The sequence below is a fragment of the Lycorma delicatula genome, chromosome 10, assembly GCF_047948215.1.
Source record: "Lycorma delicatula isolate Av1 chromosome 10, ASM4794821v1, whole genome shotgun sequence".
Taxonomy (NCBI): Eukaryota; Metazoa; Arthropoda; class Insecta; order Hemiptera; family Fulgoridae; genus Lycorma; species Lycorma delicatula.
Window position 1 is genome coordinate 113,530,623 of NC_134464.1, and position 25,598 is coordinate 113,556,220.

General features: G+C 30.5%; 1 protein-coding gene across 1 annotated transcript; it reads right to left on the minus strand.

Annotated features, from left to right (window-relative positions):
• Positions 1-986: 986 nt before the first annotated feature.
• Positions 987-22,935, minus strand: LOC142331691 (uncharacterized). Its single transcript, XM_075377723.1, has 6 exons — positions 22,423-22,935; positions 17,977-18,107; positions 9,261-9,492; positions 6,476-6,680; positions 3,124-3,360; positions 987-1,700 (listed from the first exon to the last, which is right to left on the minus strand). The coding sequence occupies exons 1-6, from the start codon at positions 22,609-22,611 to the stop codon at positions 1,663-1,665; spliced, it is 1,032 nt and encodes a 343-aa protein (XP_075233838.1). The 5' UTR covers positions 22,612-22,935; the 3' UTR covers positions 987-1,662.
• Between the last annotated feature and the right edge of the window lie 2,663 nt (positions 22,936-25,598).

The window sequence follows — 25,598 nt, forward strand, 5'->3', positions numbered from 1 at the left end:
GGGACTGCGACTTGAATCCTTGTATGGAGTTTATTACTTTGAGGCTGACTAAAAAGCCTGTTCCAAACTGTGGGACATTTTTCACCACTTCTATCCAGGTATAACTTTGTAGACTCTATAATTACTGAGATTCCATGCCATTGTCAGTGTTTCTTACTTCTTGCAGACCCATGATGAGAATTTTGCGGTGGTCAATTTGGCCAGTTATTATTTTTAGTTTACCAGTCTGCATCAGTGAGCGTAGATTGTGTATGGAAATGTAGGTCATTTGCTTTGGTTTGACTTTGGACTTTGTATTTTTGTTATTTGTGTATGTAGTGTTGAGGCATTCCAGTCCTCCGATTGCATGTTATCTTCTAAATGGCAGCCCACCATATCCAAATGCTGCCTTCTCTGAACTCTGGTGTTGTTTAGTTCAGACGGTGGAGTATTTCTTAAAAGACCATTCATGGTTGACTGTCAAGGGGTCACCTGTAGTGAGACTAGGTCCTGAGTTACAACTCTAGATGTGATCTAGTGAGGTGTGATTTGATGATAAATGAAGCTATGAAGTTTGTTTAGATTCAGTTCACCAGACAATTTTCTCATGTTTGTTCCACATATAGCCAACAGCTATATGTGGAACAATCTGTGGAGGCTCAATCTGACTTTAGTAAAAGTTACTTTGAAGAAAATTTAGAAAGTCTGATCTTAAATGTTACACCCAAATGTGATATTAATAAATAAATAAATATATTTATATATTATATAATTGATTAATGTGTATATATACATACATCAATTTTAATCATAAGATTGGAATACGTTTTCATTCTCTTGACTGAACAAAATATTTGTTCTGAAAGTTTTAAAATATTTTAATTTTATTAACAAACAATTTTAAAAAAATGAATTGTAAAAAGCTTAAAATTAATGTGTAAATGTAAACAAAGAAGAATTTATTAAATAAAAAATATCATTAAAGATTGCCATGGACCCAAAAACATTTTTTATATATGTGTATATATATATGAGTTAAGAAATGAACTGCATGTAATCCAAAATTTACAATTTACAAATAAAGTAATAACAATGAAAAATACAGTAGGATGCCAATTTTCCAGATGTTCAACTAACTGGACTACTTAAATCCAAACTAGGCAATTTAAAAAAAAAAAACCAATACATTATTTGAAAAAATAAATCTTTGCTTCAATGTAAATTATTTTTATTGATATTTATTTTACTGAGTTTTTCAATTGACGTTTCTGTATTCATTTAGCAAAAACAAATAGATACCAGCCTCTGTAAAACTAATTATAAAAGCAAATTTCTACACATTGTACCGTATTACTATATCTCTTTTTTCTTACATTGTACATATGTTCCAAATTTCTTCTTAATTTTACGGAAATACATTTACTTTTTTATTTTTTTTACTTAGTGTCTTATCTATTAAACATTAAAATGATATCTGCAGTATATATGATGAAACTTTTTTAAATTGTCCTTTACAATTATCCAAATTTGGCCTTGCAAAGGTCCATCTGAATAATTGGTGTTCCACTGTATGTAAAATCTAATACCCTTACCACTTTATTTTCATCTTTTCAATTTTCTGATTTAACTAAGTCAGTCTCTTCAATTGCTAACGGATCTTTTTCAATATCACCATTACTAATATCAAGCACTTCCTCTTCCAGTTGTAGTAAATTTACTTGCTGTAATAAAAAGCAAAACATGAATGTTATAAAGTAAATATGTTTATGATTTTTTGTAAAATTTATTAAATAAAAATAAATTGTATCTCTAATTTGCTTATTTGGATTAGCAAAGGAACTCCAAGCCCCAAGAAAGGACGTCGTCTCAATCCAATGTCAAAGTGATGCTCTGTTTTTTTCAATTTCAATGGAATTGTGCGTACTATCAAGGCGTTTACAACAGTACATGAAAAAATTCACAAAAAGAAACCAGTATTGTGGCAAGACAACTCATGGTTCCTTCACTGCAACAATGTGCCTACATAATCAGCTTTGTCAATTCACCAGTTTATGTCAAAAATGAGATGATTGTCCCCCTTCAGCCTCACTACTCACCAGACCTGCCTCCTTGTAATATTTTGTTATTTCCAAAATTAAATTGGCTTCAGGACTGCTTCGTAAAGTGGAAACACTGCTGGAAAAATTGTGTGAATAGGGAATGGGAGTACTTTGAAGGGGACAAGGACTAACAATTTGTAAAATTAACAATAAAAATTAAAAAATCTTTGTTTTGTTACTTTATAATATTGTTGGAATTATAATTTTTCTTTTACATTTTTTCTGCTTTTCTTTTGTTAATTACTAGTTCTAAAATTTCTCTAAGATATGAAGTTCAGTTACTTTCTGAACAGACCTTGTAACATGAAGATACTTTGTTATAAATAATCAATTAGTACTGGACTGTTTAGTGTAATGATACATACATAACCTGAAATAATTTTAATATTAAAAGTATTTCCAGTAATATTACAAGAAAATTAGTTGGGATAAATAATTTTATGTTAACATCATTTCTGCATTTATTTTTATTAAAACCCAAATAGGTTTCTCAATTTTTAAATTTCTTGTGAATGATTTTTTACATATGAATGGTTGGTTGTTTAGTAACCCTACTCATATTTTAAATAAAAGTTAAACATAACATTTTTGAATAACATTAACATTTAAAAAATAAAAGTGAAAATAAGACTTTTTATATTTTTAGTCTTATTATTTCTTAGATCCATGTCAAATTAGAGCACCAAATTATATTAAAATTAGTATTATTAATATTTAATATCACTAATTAAATAAGAAAAAAAATACTACTATAAATTAGTATTATTTATATTTTATATTTATATTTATTTAAATTAATTCATGATAAAATATAGCTTAAAATTAACAAATTATTTTATTTTAACAAATATTTACTTTTAATTAAAGCAATTAGTAACTGTTAAAATAATTAAAAGTGTATTTAAAGTTAGTTTTATTTTTTTAAGTTCATTTTACATATTTCTGTTAATATAAAACCATTGTAAGTAAAAAATATTGAAATGGTGCTCACAAAATGAATAAAAATAATGAGCTAAATAAAAGATACATAATATAAAAATCTCACCCTTCACTTTAGACTTTATACTAGATTCTTGAATTACACCAGTATCATCAAATTTTATTTTGGCTAACATAAAATCTGCTCCATCAGAAGAAACAAGAATTGATTGATTCCTGTTAAATAATGCAATATATACTGGGGCTGATATGTACAACAGTTGAGAACTTTTTCCAGTTAGCATTATTAAAAGTCCAGATGAAACCAGCACAAGAATTGAAGAACATTTTTGCAGTTCTTTATCTGGAAAATATCCCACTATTGGTAAGCAATTATAACGGTTAACAAATATGAGTGATAAAAACAGCTACTTTTCTTTCCAATGAAAACACCTACATTACACCTCACTTCATTTTCAACAATGGAAAATGTTTGAAAAATGATAACAGTTAAAGAAAAGGATAAGAAAAGTTTGACAATTCTGGGAAACAGGAGTTACACATCCTGTAAGTTCTTTTTACACTCTGCAGTGTAAAAATATACTTTATATTCTGCAGGCAGAATATAGAGTATAAAATTATAATGAAATTAAACACGAGGTTATCTACCTCATAAGGATTTAAGAAGATGTAAAATTGATGGAAAAGAGCTACCCCATTATAAAAAAAATAAAAAAATAATGAAGATACAAATATATCAAAGTTTCCTTCAATTTCAACATAACTAATTTTAAAAGTCTATATCAAGTGATAAATATAGTAGTAATTGCCATTAAAATCACAGTTTAATAAATTTGTGTTTTAAAGCAAGAACAGAAATTTTGTATTTAAACAAATATTCATGAACAAGTAATTCTAAAGTGTGTTCAGTATGTAATGTGAGGGAAGAACATATAATAGAATTTTTGGTGATGTGCCCAGAGCTATGAAAATTTAGATTGTGGTATTGAAAGAGACAATGGAAAAAATGAGCTGCAGGGTTACCTAAAAAGGAATAAAATATTGTAAAAAAGACATGAATTATTCTAAAAATAAGACATGTATTGTAAAAATGACATGAATTGTAAAAAGACATGAACTTTTATTTTATTAAACAGTTTAATAATTAACATTGGCTGTTGGCCAACTTTTAGTTTTGTTTTAATTTATAATATTGTTCGAATTATCAATTTACTTATTCTGTTTTTCTTTTGTTAATTAGAAGTTTTACAATTTCTCAAACAATCTAAAATCCAGAGGGATTATCTGTGTAAAAGAATAATTTTGAGATATAAATTGTATGGTACATATTTAAGTGTTTAATACAGATAACTATCACTATTATTAGCAAGTAAAAGAAATGAGGATCAAATAACAACAGAATTGCAGGTAAAGTAAGTAGGAACCACCTTAAAGATCGGCAGGTAAGCAGCAAAAGAGTTAAAATCTGATAACTATCCTAATAATGAGAATCAGAAAGGTAATAGATCAACACAATTAATTACATGCTTAAAATTAGTGAACCTAAAATAAAAGCATATTCCTTCTGATCAAAAGAATTAAATGTTTGGAAATATTTATTTTAAAATTTACTTCATCTTTACATATTTAAATTAGTGTATCATTAAACATTAAAAAAATGTAATAAATAGACATTTTAACACATTTTGTCTAAGATATTAAGAATACTTTATTATTAATAATAATAATATAATTTTAGTGGTATTATTACAGTTGATAGATATTACAGTTTGTAAATCAAGATTATTTCAGTTTGTGGTGCAATCATATGAATAGACTTTGGAATAAATCCTTACCATACATGTGTAATGTTTGTCTACAATCAGCTTAGCTGAGATATAATGTAGGTGTTTAATTTATACTGCATAAAATTCTTAAGTGGTCTTTCAGAGCAAAAAATCCAAAAAAACCTTCATATTTGTAGACAGTTTTGAATTTATCATACATCAATAAATACTAAAAAAGAATCATAACTTAATTTTTGGTGGCCTGGGTTGGTTATTTATGTAAAAAAATTTTTAAACAAGAGATCAGCATTCGAGTTCATCAGTAGGTACTGTTAAAAAAAAACAGACAAAAGTGGATACATAATCTGTTTTTGATCAACGAATAACAGAAAGACCAATAATCCTAAATGATGCTACACACATCATCCTCTCTCCAGCTCTGTACAAATGTACCTTATGCACTACAATATCGTAGAGGTACATTTCACATACTTCTATATTGTTGCACACAGAACATAAGTACAGTTTTAGAATAGGTTATTTTGTGCAGGTTACCTCTATAATGGTAGTTGGTTCTTCATGTCCGGTTGTAATCTGTGAAGGAATAAACACTCTCCCTTTGGCTGGAATTCCCTCTTTATTACTTTTTTATTAAATTTACTTCTATTTTGATTTTATTTCAATAATATACTGTTAACTATCAATTAAAAAAATTCAGAAGTCATTATTCTTTTTTCAATAGGAATTAGGTTTGTAGAGATTTCTTCAATCTCTATTATAAATGTTAAATGGTTATAACCCTTGGAACCCATGGATTTAATTTTTTTGAAATTCAAGTTTGCTTCTTCTTATAAGATAGTGAGTGTACTTGCCAATTATGCAGTTAAATTTCCAAATTTATTATATTTTATGGTTTTCAATTTTTTTTACTGAATAAAGAAAGAAAAAAATTAAAAGGTACTTTGTTAAAATATACTAACTTTTCATTCCATACATACATTTATATATATGATTTAGATTTTATTTACTGAACCAATTTTGCAGTATGATATAGAAAAATTTTTACATTCGATAAAAATATTAACATATATTTTTATTGTCATATCAATGTTTTAGGCCGTTATCAGAAGGGTCAATCATAAGACCAAATGATCTAGCTTTCTGATCACTTGACAGGATTTCAATTTTATACTTTGCTATTATTATTATTATTGCACTTCATCTTGGGGTTCACCATCAGCACACTACATCATTCAAAAAGGGGATTTTTCTAAATTTAGTAATTTTATTTCTCTATCAGATTCAACCTTAGCAATTTTTACTTCAAATGTGATAGTTTTAAACTTTATATTTTCACTAGTCTTCCAGTTTCCTGTTTCTTTGTACAGTCAGTTCAATTCCACTCCTGATGAAAGCAAGTTCATAAAGTTAAATTCCCACAATTATGTCATGAATAAGTCAGTTACATTACACACAAACACACACACACATACACATATGCACATGTTTTCCAATTTTTTTATAATCTACATATTTTATTTTTTTTTTATAATTTGTTTTTTAAATTTTGGAACACAGGGGACTTTCCAGTACACATTCACAGAAACAATTGCTCTTATTTTTCAACTAAAAAATAAGAGCTCCATAAACTAAACATGCAGTAACATAAAAAGAAAAGGATATACCTATTACCAAAGTTATAATCAATAGCTACAATAGGTTGTAATGAAGAAAATACTGTATGAGCCTGATCAGACTGTTGTGTAATGGAAAAAGCCAAAGCTTGTCCACAATTTAATCCAATAACAGGAATTTCCACATCATTCTCATTTAAAAATGGGAAATATTGTTGTTTTAATTCTTCAGACAATGGAACATCAATGCATGTAAACACAACCTGAAATAATACAACTTTACAGTCTTAAATGGAAGATAAATTTTATTATGATGAAACCTATGCCCTGTCGGAATGAAACTACAGTCCACAGATAGCAGTATTACTTTTGTATAAACTACAAAAACTGCTTTATTTCATACTTATCAACAAATCTTCCTTCTTTTTATTACCTCAGAATGAACACATTTGTTAGATTTTATTAATATATAAATATAATGAATATATACTAAAATTATTGTTTGTTGCTCAGCTTTTATTGTCACTTCATTTCAATGTAGGGTCAATCCATTTGAAGTGAACCAAAAAACCATAAGCTGATTGCTTGATCAATTCATAAAAAATTTTAACTTACCCAATTGTTTCCTACATGTTTCAGGACCTTAAAATTATTTTTTTTAATTTTTCATTCATGCAGTTTACCTGTGGTGACCATTTTTGTTACGGTGTGCACATCTATTTCTGTGGTTGTAAGGGTTTACAGAAAAAAATCATCACTAGAAAACTGTTGGTCCTGGAAGGATGAAACAAAAAGCAATTTATTCTATGTAAAAGATTGGTCCACTGGTTTATTTACCTATCTGTTTTCTTTCTATGAGAAAATTACCAATAAAGTTGAACATGAAAAACGATGAAATTTCACTTTAGATAATTTTTTCAAGAGGCAGGGATGGCATACACAGTTTGAATTATTTGTTTATATGTAGATGTATGTTAGCAGTTTTACCATAAATAGTATTATTGGTTTTATATACTTACCCCTTAAGTTTTATGAATTTTTGAAAACTAATTTTTTTTTTAAATTCAAATTTTGGCTTCAAATAACTCTGATAGGGCTGGTGATAAAAATCCCAAATTTGCACAACTTGCAGTGTTTTTGTAGATGTTTATGACAAATAAAAAAGTTCCTTGTGTATTGTACTAAAAAAAAGTAATAACTTCTCAAGAATCATGAAAAACCTGTTACAAGCGATACCATTTTGACTCAAATAATTAAGTGCTCCAAGGGGGTTTCTTGTCTTCTTGGCATTTTAATATTTTTATACTTATTACTATAGTTGAAAAAGACTTATTTGAACCGTTCAAATGCAGTGTTAATGTTATAACAAGCGCTTTAAGTAATTTCCAGTCATCCGGAACATTCATGTTGCAACATGCTCATTTATGCTTGTTGCAACATTTAGCTTTGCAGTTAAAGATTGGTCAGTCTGACATTAGTCAGTGACCTGAATTTGTGAATTTAGTGATGAAAACCAACTTATTTTTTTACATGTTAATTCAAATGTCACTATTTGTAAATATCATGAAAAAACATTTTTGTCAAAATTCAGTCACCTGTATGGGCAGTTCTGCTGTGACCTTTTGAGAAATCATAAAAAAAAAAACAATTAAGAAAACTTCCTAACCTAACCTAACCAAGGCAAATAACATTAGAGCAAGCTCTTAAATAACATATTTTTCCAAATTTAAATTTAGTTCCTGGAAAGTCTCTTCATGTTAACCATTTCAAAAGTATTTTTTCTAAGCAGAACAAAGTACTATATGAATGCAAAAACCAAGAGCAATACAATACACTGCCCCACATCATAATGTTGAACAATTGGATGCTGCTTGCAGCATTTTGGGTGTATCACCTCCATCAAAATTCAAAAAATTAAGCACAGATCAAAGACCATCAGCATTAAAATTTAAAATAAATAAGGTATCTGAAAAATAATAAACTTCCATTGCTACAAAAACAGGCTCTTTCACAGAAGAATAATTAAAATTTTGCAACAATTTATTTTTCTTTAATAGTGTTTATAAAAATAAACCAATATAAAAACAAATTCTTGAAAAAATATGTATGCTACTCATTGAAATCTCAAAATTTGAATTAAAAAAAAAATAGTTTTAAAAAATTCATAAATATTTAGGAGAAAGTATATCACTATTAATATTATTTATCGTAAAACTACTAACATATACCTACATATAAAAAAATAATTCAAACTGAGTATGCCATTCCTGCCTCTTGAAAAAAATTACCAAAAGTGAAATTTCATCATTTTTCGTGTTCAACTTTATTGGTAATTTTCTCATGGAAAGAAGAGAGATAGGTAAATAAACCACTGAACCAATCTCTTACCTTGAGAAAATATGAATAAATTGGTTTTTGTTTCATCCTTCCAGCACCAATATATTTTTAGTTATGATTTTTTCCGTTTGTTTCATTACAATTATTATTCAGTTATTCTATATTCGAAGCTATCATCAATCAGTTCAGCTGATACCAGAGTGGAAAACAGTAGCATCAGTTACTAAAAATGGCCACAAAAATGACTGAATGTATTATGATGTGAGCTTTTAAAATGTTATATGAAAATAAATTTGGTTTATCATTAAAAATGTATAGATTCAAATGATTTTCACCACCAACCATCACGAACAAAAACATTACAAATTTACTAAAGCTACCCTCTCTGCTATCTTCATCATATGAAAGTAAACAGAAATGTAAATTTAAAAAAAAAAACAACATATTTTTAATTAGTGAACTCATTAAAAATTATTTTATTTGAAAATATTATTAATAATAATTACCTTATCAACAGCAGCTTCTAAAAGAGTAACAGTATACAAACAACAAAATGTATCTAGCATGTAAACATGTCCTAGTAAATTCTCAGAAAAAACTGAAATGGCAATAAACTTCTCTTTAAAAGCTGAAATAGCAAGTAATGTATCACACTGACTTAAAATCCCTGTCTTAGATTGTACCCAACCAAACAGACAACCTGGAGATAAATCAAACATGTCTACATCACTGGAACACCTAAAAATAACAAAAGATTTTACAATAATCAAGTACAAAATTTATTTACACAACAAATTAAGTAAAATTTAATTGGAAAACAATTTCTTATCTTATTTTTTTGTGTAACAGCATTGGCTTTGATTGTCATAACCATTTTGCCAAAAAATACACCAGGCTATTAATGCTTGACACAAGTAAAAATTACAAAAACAATCATTTTTTATTTCCTTTTGGAGACAGTCCTTTCGTAAGATATGTGGTATCTATCAATACAGTATCACAATGCTTAAATTCAGTAATGTAATACACAAAGATATCTGTTAAATCAGATGATTATGTTTCTATCTCTTAAGAGAGTAGTGAAAACTGACTATGAACTTTTTGGTAGATATCTTGGACATGTCTGAATCTACATGATAAACATCAACCCTTTTGGTCATTCAGTTGATCGAGTCATTGTTTACTACAGTTGCGTAACAGAAAAATGCTAAGTTAAAAAATTTGAAATTTTTAATAAAACTGAAGAATTTGAAAATGCTTTATTGATGGTTTAATGATTTTATTAAGACTAAGTATCTCATGCTTGTGTTTGAGTAACACAACTTAATATTTCAATTCAGTATCGCACATTGTATATTGACAGACACTGCATGAAAATGTTTGGACAGGATCTCAACATGAAAACGTTTTGTGTAAAGATGATCCCAAGGATTCTCACACCAGAGAAAAGAATGCACAAGAAAATCTACACTGACATGCTGCAACTTGATACCAACCCAAAAAAAACCAAACAACTTTTAATGAAACCTCGAACTTCCAGTAGATTCTGAGATCGAAACAGTTTTGAAAAACTGTTTTTGATCGACAAACGTTGCTAAAATCAAACAACCTCCATGTTTACTGGATATGGTCCCAGAGCATTATTCTAATCTATGCTTAAAGGAACACATTTTGAGTTAGTTGCAGTAAATAAACAATAGAACGGCAGATGTGTTAAAACATTAAACAGAAACTGGTCTGCACCATGCCTTCAAGCAGTGGAAAACAAGAATTCATTGGTATGTAAGAGCAACTGGGGCAATAATGAAGGGAACAAACATCACAATTTTAATAAATATAAATAAGGATGAGTTATTGTATCAATCTTGTTATTTAATAGATACTTCTTGTAAATGTCATCAACAACAAATATGCAAATTAAACAAACTGGGTGGAGTAACATAATCTAAAAGACAAAACTTTCATTTTTAAGGTACTGCGATAGTAGCAGAGAACAAAATAAATTACAAAAAAGCTTGCTAGAAAGCTTACATAGAACTTATTACAAAAGCTTAAATAAAATAGAGAGTCATATAAAGTAGTTTATATTTAGGATTTCAGTCTTTCAGATGTAAACACCTTTTTTTAGAAAAGTAAATTTAATTTATCAACATTTTACCTACATGTTCAAACTGTAAAATCCTTACTAAGATGCTAAAGGCATTGTGGATTCACACTAAAGAGGGTTTCAACAATCTAGAGTGATCTTTAGACCTAAGTGATGTACCTGTAGTATACTACGGCAATTTACTCTAAAAAATCTTTTAAGATTTTATTTTCATGAATTTCTCTTAAATAACAAAGAAGAAATTAATGTTCTCTTAATCAAGATCAGAGATATCTTCTGTTGGAATTTCTTTGACACCAGCAAATTTGTAGATCAGTGGAGTATAACACTACTTGATTTTAAGAAGCAACTGACTACTGATAACCTCTATGACAGTGAATTAAAATTGTCATTGACCCACAAAAAGACAGATTAAACAGAATTTTTTGTTTTTATTTTTGACTATGAAGTCAGTCATAGTTTAATTGTGTTAATAAAAGGCCCTACTCAATTTAGAAGTGTATCATAATTATTCAGAGACTGATTCATCAGTTTAATTTTATTCTATTTGGTGGTACTCATACACAATCACAGAATAATAGCCTGATATAGATAGTGTAATGCAACAGATTCATCCCTTTCTGGTATGAAGAATCATATTACCAAGCAAATGAGGTGGTATCAAAAAGTTCCTGGACTATATTCAACAATGAAGCTGTGCAATGCATTTAAGGTCTAAAGCCTACTCAGTCAGTCTACCAGGTTTGCAGAGTCAGTATGGGCAGATGTGTTCAGTCAATGTTTGATTTTATAACTTCATCTCAGTACCAATCTGCTGTAGCTGATAAATCTGAATAAGTTTTTTTTTTCAGGGGTGAAAAATATTTTCATGTTATCATCACCCAGTAAACAAAAATTAAAAATATAAAATATAACAAAAATAAAAAATTAAACAAAAATATTAAAAATAAAAAAATATGCAACTACTATCACAACTACCTATAAAAAATTACTTACAACTACTATCACAGACAAAATATTAAAAATAACTAATATTTAGTGTATATATAATATATTAGTTATACTATTATATAATTATCTGATTATATATAATAGATCAGACTCATTGTCATTTACTGTTTCTAGAATTCATTTGAAATTTAGAAAGTGTGAAAGGGAATCTCTGTTTAAATATGTAAACCATAACTTCACTTTCTTTACAAACGCATTTATAAAACTTATATCTGAAATATTATGATATTTCTCTTGAAATTCAAGATTTAACTTGTTTAATTTTGACGTGATATCTGCCAGGATATATAAATCTAGTAGTCATGATATATCATTAAGTTCATGAAAATATGGTCCAGGAGATAATTTCAAAAAATCTCTTATTTCATCTAGCAGACAGCAGAATTGTTTCAGTGTTTTACCCGTACTAAGCCACCATACATCTTCATGAAGAATTATGTCACCATACCAAGTATCTGATATATTCAAAATAATTTGAAACAATCGATAATGTGTAGAAGACGATCTGATATAGTTCACACGAGTTACAACTTTCATGACATGATCAAACTTTTAAACCTTTGCACATAAAGCTTCCTAGTGGATAATGCAGTGATAAGAAATAAATTTTGGAAATGATTCATCCTTAGTACAAAGAGATAGAAATCCATCACCCCTACCAATCACAGAAGACACCACATCTGTTGTTATAGCAACAAGCTTTGAAAGTTACTATCTTTGACAAATTTAAAGAATGCATTAAATATGCTTACTCCCCTAGTTGACCATGAAGTGGCTACAGTTTGAGAAATGCTTCCTTCATTTTGAAATCATAGAAAATAATTCTAATAAATATATACAACTCGACAATATCAGACATGTCAGTACTTTCATCAAACTGGAGTGAAAAATATTCACATCGAGACTACAAATTATTAGAAATCTACTTAACCCACCTAGCAACAGTTTGATGAGACAATTGTAGTCCTTTAAAGGAAGACATAAGTGCAGATTTATCTTTGTGACCTTTGAGCAGAGATTCAGCAGCTGTGATCATTACTTCTTTTATTACTTCCCAATCACTAAACGGTTTTTTCCTTTTAGCTAATATGTAACAGATTTTGTAAGAAGCTTCTGTCAACTAGTGTTCTGAACAGGTTCCTGAACACAGATTGTTGCAATTGTAATTTAGATTTAAGGTCTTTCACTTAAATCAGTTCACAATTCACAGGAAATTTGTTATTTAACAGTTTGTGGTTCGTCAAAGATTTTGCTCTATATTACTTCTTTTAGAAACAGACATGCTAGCATTACACAATAAACACACAGGTTTTCCCCTATATTCAATAAAACAATATTGATTCTCCCATTCACTGTTAAAGCTGTAAGTTCTTTTAGCCATGTTAAGACTACACTAGATACTATGTTAATATAATATCTCATAATTTAAAGAACTTCACTTTAAAAACACTGATAACATGTGGAATGTATAACATATCAGGGTCAAATTCATCTCCTTATTGGCTGAAGACTTAATTACTTTGAAAGACAGAAACTCACTGGTTTTCCTAAATAACCAAAAATTCACTGGCCACACCTACAAGCAAATTAATTTAAAAACTCTCTCTCACAAGAAACATATGTTTCTATTTTAGAAACATCACATTAAAACTTATTAAAATAGATGTTAGGAAATACAAATAATGAAAGGGACTCAGTTTTACCAAAGAACAGAAAATTCACTGTCTTTTAAAACTGTTAGGTATATATTTATTAACAACTAACTGGCCAGAAATGACTATCAATAGTTTAATTAATGTCTGAAAAATCTGTGGCTTTGTGAATAATGCAACAATTACTAGAAAAAAAAAAACTGTTTTTTTAGAAAATAAGTTTCAAAAGAATGTCAGTTTGAAATTTATTACAAAGAATGCTTGAGTGGAGAGCAGACCACCAGATGAGTAACAATTAGATAGCTTGTTCTGTCAAGCTAGACCCCCTTGTTAGGAGGATCTTAGAGATACTTATACCATTACAAACATGGTTGTAAGGAAATGGATTTGTCAACAACAATGACAAAGAAATTAACACATATTACAAAGACTGGCAGAATTACTTCTGTTGAACTACTGTAAAATATAACAGCTAAAATATATTTTTTATATCCTTTTTTCAAGATGTAACATATAATGTTACTTTAAAATATGAATTAGTATTAAAAATTGGTAAATGGACACAGGCACCAAAGATGAAACGAAGGGTGCCATGGCACCCGTAGGACCTGGGTTGGGCAGTGCAATCTAAAAGCACCTGTATTAAGCCGAAGGAAAGCATGATGTACATCATCCAGTATTTTAAGCTCTGTATAATGCGCTGAAGAGTAGGCAACACAACCATAATCTAAATGGGAACGAACTAATGAATAATACAAATGCAATATACGTGACCGATTAGCTCCCCAATTAGTGATGCAAAGGACTTGCAGCATATCCAAAGTTTGGAACATTTTGTTTTTAATTGTTTGATGTGTTTGACCCACATAAGGCAGCTATCAAAAACAAACCTAAAAACTTGACCTCAGAAGAAATAACAATTGAGAGAAACTTGCAGAGCAAAAGGGTCCTGCAGGCTAGAAAAACTAAACAGTTTGTTTTCTTAGGTGAAAAGGTGAAGTCAGTAACCCTAGACCAAGCTTCAAGGTGAGATGTAGTTATTTGCAGTAGACTATCTGCTGTGGCTGTTGGAACGGGTTGTAATATATATAGCAAAATCATCAATAAATAAAGAACATGAAACAGGTGGCTGTACATATTTAGTAATACAGTTGATAGTTATAGAAAATAAGGTGGGACTTAATACACTTCCTTGAGGCACTCCATTTTCCAAGATGACGTTTAGTTATAAAGTTATCTACAACAGAAACACAGAAAGTTTGGTTATTTAAGAAACCCCTAATAAAACCAAGCATATTGTCCTTGACTCCCCATTTTTTGAGGATGTTTAGAATACCACATGGCCAGGCTGTGTTGTATTCTTTCTGATATCAAAGAAGATAGTAATGAGGCGCTGGTGGAGTAGGAAAGCATTTTGAGTAGCTGCTTCCAATGACACTAAATGGTCAATGGAAGATCGTCCTTGTTGGAAACCACACTGTTCTGGAGAGAAAAGTTCATGTCTCTATAAGTACCATGTAAGCCTGTGGTTCACCATTCCCTCTGTTACTTTGAATAAAATGCTGTCAAGGAAATAGGGCAGTAGATTGAGGGGCATGTTTTGTCTTTACCAGGTTTAAGTACTGGTACAATTATGGTTTCTGACAGACAGGTGGGAAGACTTGTGTGGACAATAAAAACATAAATATTCAATAGGTGTTGTAGCGCTGAATTAGGAAGGTGTGACAGCATACAAAGACAAATGTTGTCAGGTCCAGGAGAGATGTCACATGAGTTTTTTAGTGTGTGACAATTCATTAAATGCAAATGGAGCATTTAATTCACCAGACGAATCACCAATGTTTAACAATAATACTTCCATCTGTATCTTGTACTTCTGAAATTCATACATGTTTGATGAAGTGAGAAACACCGAATGGTAACAATCTGCCAAGATATTAGCCACTGCAGAAAGTGACGAAAGGAGTTCTCCTTCATGAATAAGCCCAAGAATAGTTTGTTTTGGTTATCCACAAATTGCATGAATCTTTTTCCACAGCAGACGTGGCAGTAATGTGCGAGATAGTGTCCACGTATTTCATCCATGACTTCCTCTTAGTGGCTAAGAATACCAGATGACATACTGCTCCAGCCTCTCGGTACAAACTCAGATGTTCAGTTGTAGGCCTGCAGTTAAATTTGTGCAGCGCCTGCTGTAGTTTGCTAATAGCATTTTGGCAATCATTCCAACAAGGAACAGAACATCTAGGATTGTGGGATATATCTATTAGCATTCTCAAGTATCAGGAACGTAAAAGAGGTAAGTTGATCAAGAGCGTCTGCACAATCATACTGTGATGGGAAGGCTTTATGGTAATCATTCCAATCTGCCTTTTCAACAATCCATCTCCATGGCTTCCTGTTCACCTTGGGGTCGACACCAAAAGCAGTAATAATTGGCCTGCGGTCACTGCTGCAAAAGTCATCACAAACAGATCAAATAAAACTAGAGTAAACTCAGTCAGCATAAGGAGAGGTTGATGTTGGGCAATGTACTAGCTAATAGGGAAGTGAATGTGTATGACCCATCAATCAGTAGACAAAGGTCCAAGTCTTGTCTCCCTCTGTTTATCATATTTCCTCAAGAGGAGCAGAAAGATGAGCCCCAGGAAATGATGGGCACTGAAGTCTCCTGCCTACTATTAATGATGGTGATAGGATTTGTGTAAGGAGATTTAATATATCAAGAGCAGTGAACTCAGAGTTTGGCGAGAAATAAAAATTGCAGATATGCGATTTGAAGGGATAAAGATGTTTACTGCAACCGCAGGATTGAGGATATCTAGTGATATTCTTGTAGCAGATACCTCATTCTGCATGAAAACAGCAACTCTTCCATTCTCTCTAAATGACAGCTGTCTCTCGCAGAAGTAGTTTCTGAACGTTACTGCACCTTGTTGGAGAAGATGCATTTCTTGGAAGTACATTATTAGTGATTCAAGTGTGCAAGTCAGTACTCTAACATCTTCAATGTGGGACCAAAGACCTCGAATGTTCCATTGGATAATGATCATAAATACGGATAATTATAGATATAGAATTACAGGTAAATGTAATAAAAATTAATTGTAGGTGATCCAGCTTTTCTTGAAACAGGACAACCGAAACCTTTGAAACACTTAACCTTGTATGATTCTGTAAAGTTTTAAAAGGCATTTTTCAGCTCCAACACAAGTTTTTAAGCTACATGAAAGTTTTGAGGATCGTAGAATATCAGTTGAAAATGACAACTGCTCAAAGAAGCCAACCAAAAAAAAAAACCCAAGCAATTGATGGAAAAAATTTATAAGTTCACTCATAAATGGGGACTAACATTGAACAATTCATAAGTTATAAAAAGCTTCTTTCTTTTTCCTGTTTTGCCTCCGGTTACTACCGTTCAGATAATACTTCAAAGGATGAATGAGGATATGTATGAGTATAAATGAAGTGTAGTCTTGTACATTCTCAGTTCAACCATTCCTGAGATGTGTGGTTAATTGAAACCCAATCACCAAAGAACACCGGTATCCACGATCTAGTATTCAAATCCGTGTAAAAATAACTGGCTTTATTAGGACTTGAACGCTGGTACTCTTGACTTCCAAATCAGCTGATTTCGGAAGGCGCTGATTTTACCACTAGACCAACCCGGTAGGTCAAAGTTATAAAATAGCTGGAATTAGTTTAGGGTCTGATAAGAACTTTAACTGAGAACTTGAATGTACACTGTATTGCTGCAAAATTTGTCCCCCATTCAACAACAACCATGTATTGATGTTTGACAGAATCTACAGATAACTATGATCAAAATTTCATCTCTATCATAATGTGTGATAAAAGTTAGGTTAACAGGAAAAAGCTGAGAGAATGCATCAGTCACAGAAGTTTAAGAACCTAAAATTGGCAAGACCAAATAGGGTGGAGCAGATTCTAAGTGAATTTTGATTATGAGTTCTGTGATCTCATACGGACTATTTACAAAAACGTTTTTTTATCTAGAATTATGGTTTTTTGAGATGTTGAAAGATGTGATATGAAAAACTGAAATGTGTTGCACATATAACAATGCACACTGCTTACACAAAAAAACAGTTTTTGACAGAAAAAATAGGCCACTCATAACTTTTACTTTAGATCAACAATAATGTTAAAATTATATTAAACTATTTAACTGTTTTAAAAGATCTTTTTTATTTTATATAAAATAACTGAACGTATAAAGACAATTTTTATAATTCAATTCATCATACTTGAGATCAATCTCTCTCCATATTACAAGAGATTTCTGGTATCTCAAAAATCTTTTTACTAATTACCTTTGACATAAACATTCTTACTTAATTTATAATTAAAAATAAGTTTTACAATGTAAAAGCAGGTTATATTAACTGCATAACAGACTATAAAACTAATGAAATATTTTTTACTAACCTGTTTTTAGCTTCATCCAAATGATGGACTCTATAATGCAAGTCATAAATTGTACCAATTGAATCAGCAGCATATATACAATGATTTGTCATAAATATATTGATAATAGGATGTGAAAATTTTAAATCATCCTAAATCACCAAAATAAATCAAAATTTAACTGTTAATCCATAAACAACTAAATAAGAATAGCTAACTAAAAGAAAAAATATAGCAAAGAATGTGAGATGAAAAATGATAAATTCGGATAAAGACTGTACAAATAACCCAAAAGGAAAGAGGATTGTGGCATTCAAAATTTATGGTGAACGACGGCTAGATAAGACTTTGAGAAGAGGAAGTAACATAATAAATGTAAGAGAAGAGTTGCATAAACTATTATGCAATAAAGTTAAAGAAAGGTCATGCAAGTTTGTAAGTCACATACTGTGATACTGAAGTAGACTTAGATACTAGAGGAATGTTAAGTTTACTTAAAACCCACACTAAAAAATATAAAATAATATTTTTTCAATTCTTAATTTAACATTTTGATTTTTCAGAAGTTGACATCTAATTAACAAACTCATAAAACCCATAACTTGATGCTAAGTAACAAATATATTAAATAAAGAAATTGGAAAAGTATGTCTTTCTACTTTTTATAAGGATTTATACCAGATGGGCCAACTCATTACTCTCGTAAAGGTCATTGAATACAAAACAAAAACATATTGAATTCATAACTAGCACTTTATTGAAGCTACATGATTACTTATTACACTGTTTCCCATTTTGTCAATACATTTCTGCAGATGACTTGGGACACTCATAGTTATTTGCAGAGTCATGTATTGGAATCTATTTCTTCAAAAATATTTTGAATAGCATCTTTCAAGTCCTCAATTATTTATGATTTTGTACATAGACTTTATCTCTAACAATTCCCCAAAAGAAAAACTCCATGGGTGTAATGTCTGAAGATTTGAGTAGCATTTCTATTGCTCCTCGCCATCCAGTAACTTTCCCAACAAATAACTCACAATGTTTCACACAGATGTTGCATAATGGGTCAAGGCTCCATCAGCTTGAAAGTAAAGTTGAAGTCGTAGTTCATTTATAGCTCCAGAATGCCATAGGTTGCCAATATTTCCAGGTGCACCTCTCCCAATTACTATTCCATTCAACAAAAAAAAATCAAGGCCCAATAACTCCACAACACGAAATACCACCCCAAACAGTAACACCAGGTTGATTTAGTTGCCTCTAAAAACAGCTGCATGGTTCTCAATAGGTACACCAATATAGGATACCAATAGGTACAGCTGTCTGTGGACATGGCCCGTTAATTTGAAACCTCCTTATTACTCCAAATTATCTTAGAAAACAATTCATTATCATCACCTTCTCTTAATTAATTTAACATTGTCTTGCAAAATTGAAGCCTACGATCACCATCGTCTTACAGTAGGCTATGCATGAGACGAGGTATGTAATGTTTGAATTTGTTCTTATGTAAAATTCTCTGTTCTAGAAATATTCTGTTCAAGAGGTAGCCTATGAGTAGAATTTTTAGGACTCTGGATAACTGCTTGTAAAATTTTAAGCTTCGTTTTATCACTTAATGATGGCCTACCTGACCTGGGGCAGTCTGCTGAGATACATTTCTCTCAAAACCTTTTACTAAATTATAGACAGCCTTCCATGTTGGAGGAACAATGTTGAAATGTTTATTCCACTCAATTATAACCATCTTTGTACCAGGTTTTTAAAGCAAAAACTCTTTCTTAAGTAAACATCTAACAAGATGTTGTAAACATCTTCAGAAGTTAGAATCAACAATGTTCAATGAACATAACAGCAGTATACAACAGATGTCTGATTGAATAGTAGTACACTCTGGTGTCAATAACTACCTGATAAAAACAAAATATGGTAATTTAAAATTGATGGGAAGATCACAAACAAGATTATCTTAATGTTTACAATGGATAGTGACTTCTGGCCCACTTGGTATACTGATTTTAATTTTATGATTATTTTTTTAGTAATAATTATTTAAAATATGAATTACCCTGCAGTAATAGATGCCATAATGATGAAACGCTACGAGAAAACCTAGTAAGATAACAGAATTTTATTGCTTTTTATTCTAAGGTTTCCAATTAATTTTCTTGAATTTTTAGACAAAAATAGTTAGCTTTCAGAATGACATGGGTTTATAAATTATTATGCTACAACAATCCAATATTTGGCGACAACAAAAAATCTTCCACATAAATTAAATGAATAAAAAAAATTGCCAATTTGACCAATAAAGTATTAAGAAGTGTAAACCTTGCCTTACCTATATCATTACTTTATTGGTGATTTGTCATAATCTTACATCATTTATGTCGTCAAAACTACACAAATAAATTAAAACATATGGGTTGAATGCAGTTTTTTTTAAAGAGCTACTTCTTTCCAATCAACAAGTTTTGTTACTTAAAGTGTGTTTGGGATTATGTAAATTTTATTCAATAATCTACAAACTTTCAATCAATACAATTTTACTTTTCAGATATTGTAACTACAATTAACTTTACTAAACATCTCAAAATGTTCTTTCACCTAATTAGACTAGTAGTGACCAGTAGTGATATAAGATGGAACTTGCAAACACTAAAGATTTATATATTTTTATTACAACTTGGTCTTCAAAGAAAGTTCATTTTTTAAATGTTCAACTAGTGTGAAAATGATAATAGAAGATAGCAACAGCTGCAGAATTGTAAAGGTGGAAGTCAAGAATTTGATCTATAACATAAAAAATAAATTATGGTGAAGAATTTGTATGAGTGAGAAAATGAATTTCTTGGAGACAAATCCTGGGGCCATGTGAGGCACTTTTAAGAAATCTTACCATAAAGACCAGTACTACACTTGTATGCTTACATTCTTCTACAAAAGTTAATAATTTGTGTGCTAATCCATTTTTTTCTCATTCAGAATCGATAACTAAATAAAATCTGAAGAATACAAGACTATTAGAAATGTTTGAAGAAAACTCTGACAATAATAAGATGTTAACAGCAGAAAGTTTTGGTATATGACTACATAAGTATAAAATAACATTTTAGTAAACAGAAAGGCTTTTATCTATGTCTGCATGCAACTTAGATGTCAGCAAGCGTTTACACACACATTTTAGTTTTACTGGTATGCCAGCAAATGTCAACCTTTACATTCAAAAAAAAAAACTTAGATGCACAATAATTGGTCAGATTTGGGAAAAATAGATTAGGTAGAAAATGACAGTTTTGCATTTGTTAACTTAGCATGGAATGTTTGTAAGAAATGGTTATTATAATACACTGCAATAAAGTGAAAGGTACGGTTAGTCTATTAGTAATAATGCTTATGTGTAAACTGTGCAATCCCATCTGCAGTTTTATTCAGAGCCTACAGATAAAACTATAGATTACAATAATGTTCATTCTTTCAGTGTATTTTTAAAGTTTACCTTTTGGATCATTGCAGTGTTATTTAGAAATTTCAAATTTGTTATAAAATTGAACAAATCATTTTCAACTTCTTAGAGATTTATTCAAAAAATTACTTTGACTGGTTGCATTAGCCCAAGTTTTGCATTAAGTCAAGCATTGGCAAAATTTCCTTTTTTTATTGATGAATTAATTCATCACAGATGCTTACAAAGAAACATGTGTATGGGAACATGAAAATCGATACTTTTATAGCATATTAAAAAATAAAATGTCATGCGTAACTGGGATTCAAACTCGGGGCTTCCAGATTAAAGGCCAAGAATCTATTGGTCTGCCACAGAGTTTGGCCTTTCTTTTCAAGTATGTTTATTTATATATTACCAACAAAAAATTTCAACTGATGTAAACCAGTACAATATAGGAATGCAAAACTTCTTCACTTGTACTACACTACAGAGATATTAATTGAAATCCTGTTTGCAATGGTAACAGAATAAATGAAACTACTGCACTGTTTTAGTTGTTATAAAATAAGTATTTAGATTACATCTGCCATTAGTCAAGCAAAAACATGTCAAATTTGAAAAAAACACTTTTATACAAGAATAATTAAGATATTTAGCAACTGATATATTAGGATATCAACAATGTCTTTAATCTGGAAGGTTCATGGAATTTTTTACTTGCTCCAAAATTCCTTTTTGGTAATATGTGGATGTAGTTACTAAAGAAAATAAATATAATTAAAATGAATTAGTAATTTAATTATTATTAATTTTCTTAGGATAATGACTCAAGTTATGTCTATTATAATAGTTATGAATACAAGAATTGCAATTCATGCTACCAAGTAACTCAAAATAATTTGAATCATATAAGTACCTGGGTAAAACATTAAACTTATTTTCAACCCTTAAATACGACATGTTATTCTATATACATTCTGAAATAAGTACATCACTAATTATTTGTAACATACCTTTTCTACAGTTTGTTCTTTAAACAACGCTTTATTTTTTTCATCGATACAATTAAAGATTGTAACATAACACGAATGCCAAACTGCAATAAATAACCTTAAATGATGTTTTATTTTTAAACATCTAATTCCATTAGAAATAAAACGACATCTAGAAACTATTCCAAACGAATCGCGAGTATCATCCATGGTCAAATATTAAACCAAACATAATAAAAATTTAACTTATGTTCAGATAATACAATGTTGGCTTCAAAACTAATCACCTAAACTTCAACTTTAATTTCCAATAGAATAACAAGAGTGAAACCCAACAGTTGATTTATTGGTTATGTTTTTGATTTATTCGTTACGCTTTTGGCGCCTAAACTGTTTCGTAGCCGGCCTCCTTGATACGAGTGGTATTGTCTCGGCCTTTCATCCAGAGATACTGGGTTCGAGTCGCAGTCAGGGCATGGCATTCTCATACACGTTACAAATCGTTCATCTAATCCTCTCCTCTGAAGCAATACATAACGGTGGTCCCGGAGGTTAAAAAATAACAAACAAAACTGATTCGTAGAAAAGGTTATCCGAAAACAATGCTACCTAGTGTTACTTTGAGTAAGTACATTTACTAAAAATAAAGCAGATTTTTTTGTTGTAAACCAGGGCATTTCACTTTATCTAATTTTTTTTCTCAATAACAATTACAATTGGCTCTCTTGCGGAGCCATAAAGTAAGTTTCCTGACAAAAACATGTGATAAGGGAGTCCTTAAGGAACCTCCAAAATAAGTAATACACAATAAACAGTTGCAAGTGTCCAATATGAAATTTCAAGCTCAGTCATAAATCATAAAAATTAATTTCAGCACCATATAGACCACAAGAACAAACATTAATTTTTTTTTTTTTTTGTCTTCAGTCATTTGATTGGTTTGATGCAGCTCTCCAAGATTCCCTATCTAGTGCTAGTCGTTTCATTTCAGTATACCCTCTACATCCTACATCCCTAACAATTTGTTTTACATATTCCAAACGTGGCCTGCAATTTTTTCCTTCTACCTGTCCTTCCAATATTAAAGCGACTATTCCGGGATGCCTTAGTATATGGCCTATAAGTATGTCTCTTCTTTTAACTATATTTTTCCTAATGCTTCTTTCTTCATCTATTTGCCGCAATACCTCTTCATTTGTCACTTTATCCACCCATCTGATTTTTAACATTCTCCTATAGCACCGCATTTCAAAAGCTTCTAATCTTTTCTTCTCATATACTCCGATCGTCCAAGTTTCACTTCCATATAAAGCGACACTCCAAACATACACTTTCAAAAATCTTTTCCTGACATTTAAATTAATTTTTGATGTAAACAAATTATATTTCTTACTGAAGGCTCGTTTAGCTTGTGCTATTTGGCATTTTATATCACTCCTGCTTCGTCCATCTTTAGTAATTCTACTTCCCAAATAACAAAATTCTTCTACCTCCATAATCTTTTCTCATCCTATTTTCACATTCAGTAGTCCATCTTTGTTATTTCTACTACATTTCATTACTTTTGTTTTGTTCTTGTTTATTTTCATGCGATAGTTCTTGCGTAGGACTTCATTTATGTCGTTCATTGTTTCTTCTAAATCCTTTTTACTCTCGGCTAGAAATACTATATCATCAGCAAATCGTAGCATCTTTATCTTTTCACTTTGTACTGTTACTCTGAATCTAAATTGTTCTTTAACATCATTAACTGCTAGTTCCATGTAAAGATTAAAAAGTAACGGAGACAGGGAACATCCTTGTCGAACTCCCTTTCTTATTACGGCTTCTTTCTTATGTTCTTCAATTGTTACTGTTGCTGTTTCGTTCCTGTACATGTTAGCAATTGTTCTTCTATCTCTGTATTTGAACCCTAATTTTTTGATGCTGAACATTTTATTCCAGTCTACGTTATCGAATGCCTTTTCTAGGTCTATAAACGCCAAGTATGTTGGTTTGTTTTTCTTTAATCTTCCTTCTACTATTAATCTGAGGCCTAAAATTGCTTCCCTTGTCCCTATACTTTTCCTGAAACCAAATTGGTCTTCTCCTAAAACTTCCTCCACTCTCCTCTCAATTCTTCTGTATAGAATTCTAGTTAAGATTTTTGATGCATGACTAGTTAAACTAATTGTTCTGTATTCTTGACATTTATCTGCCCCTGCTTTCTTTGGTATCATGACTATAACACTTTTTTTGAATTCAGACGGAAATTCCCCTTTTTCATAAATATTACACACCAGTTCGTATAATCTATCAATCGTTTCCTCACCTGCACTGCGCAGAAATTGTACAGGTATTCTGTCTATTCCAGGAGCCTTTCTGCCATTTAAATCTTTTAATGCTCTCTTAAATTCAGATCTCAGTATTGTTTCTCCCATTTCATCCTCCTCAACTTCCTCTATAACACCATTTTCTAATTCATTTCCTCCGTATAACTCTTCAATATAATCCACCCATCTATCGACTTTACCTTTCGTATTATATATTGGTGTACCATCTTTGTTTAACACATTATTAGATTTTAATTTATGTACCCCAAAATTTTCCTTAACTTTCCTGTATGCTCCGTCTATTTTACCAATGTTCATTTCTCTTTCCACTTCTGAACACTTTTCTTTAATCCACTCTTCTTTTGCCAGTTTGCACTTCCTGTTTATAGCATTTCTTAATTGCCGATAGTTCCTTTTACTTTCTTCATCACAAGCATTCTTATATTTTCTTCGTTCATCCATCAGCTGCAATATATCGTCTGAAACCCAAGGTTTCCTGCCAGTTCTATTTATTCCGCCTAAGTTTGCTTCTGCTGATTTAAGAATTTCCTTTTTAACGTTCTCCCATTCTTCTTCTACATTTTCTATCTTATCTTTTTTACTCAGACCTCTTGCGATGTCCTCCTCAAAAATCTTCATTACCTCCTCTTCCTCAAGCTTCTCTAAATTCCACCGATTCATCTGACACCTTTTCTTCAGGTTTTTAAACCCCAATCTACATTTCATTATCACCAAATTATGGTCGCTATCAATGTCTGCTCCAGGGTAAGTTTTGCAGTCAACGAGTTGATTTCTAAATCTTTGCTTAACCATGATATAATCTATCTGATACCTTGCAGTATCGCCTGGCTTTTTCCAAGTGTATATTCTTCTATTATGATTTTT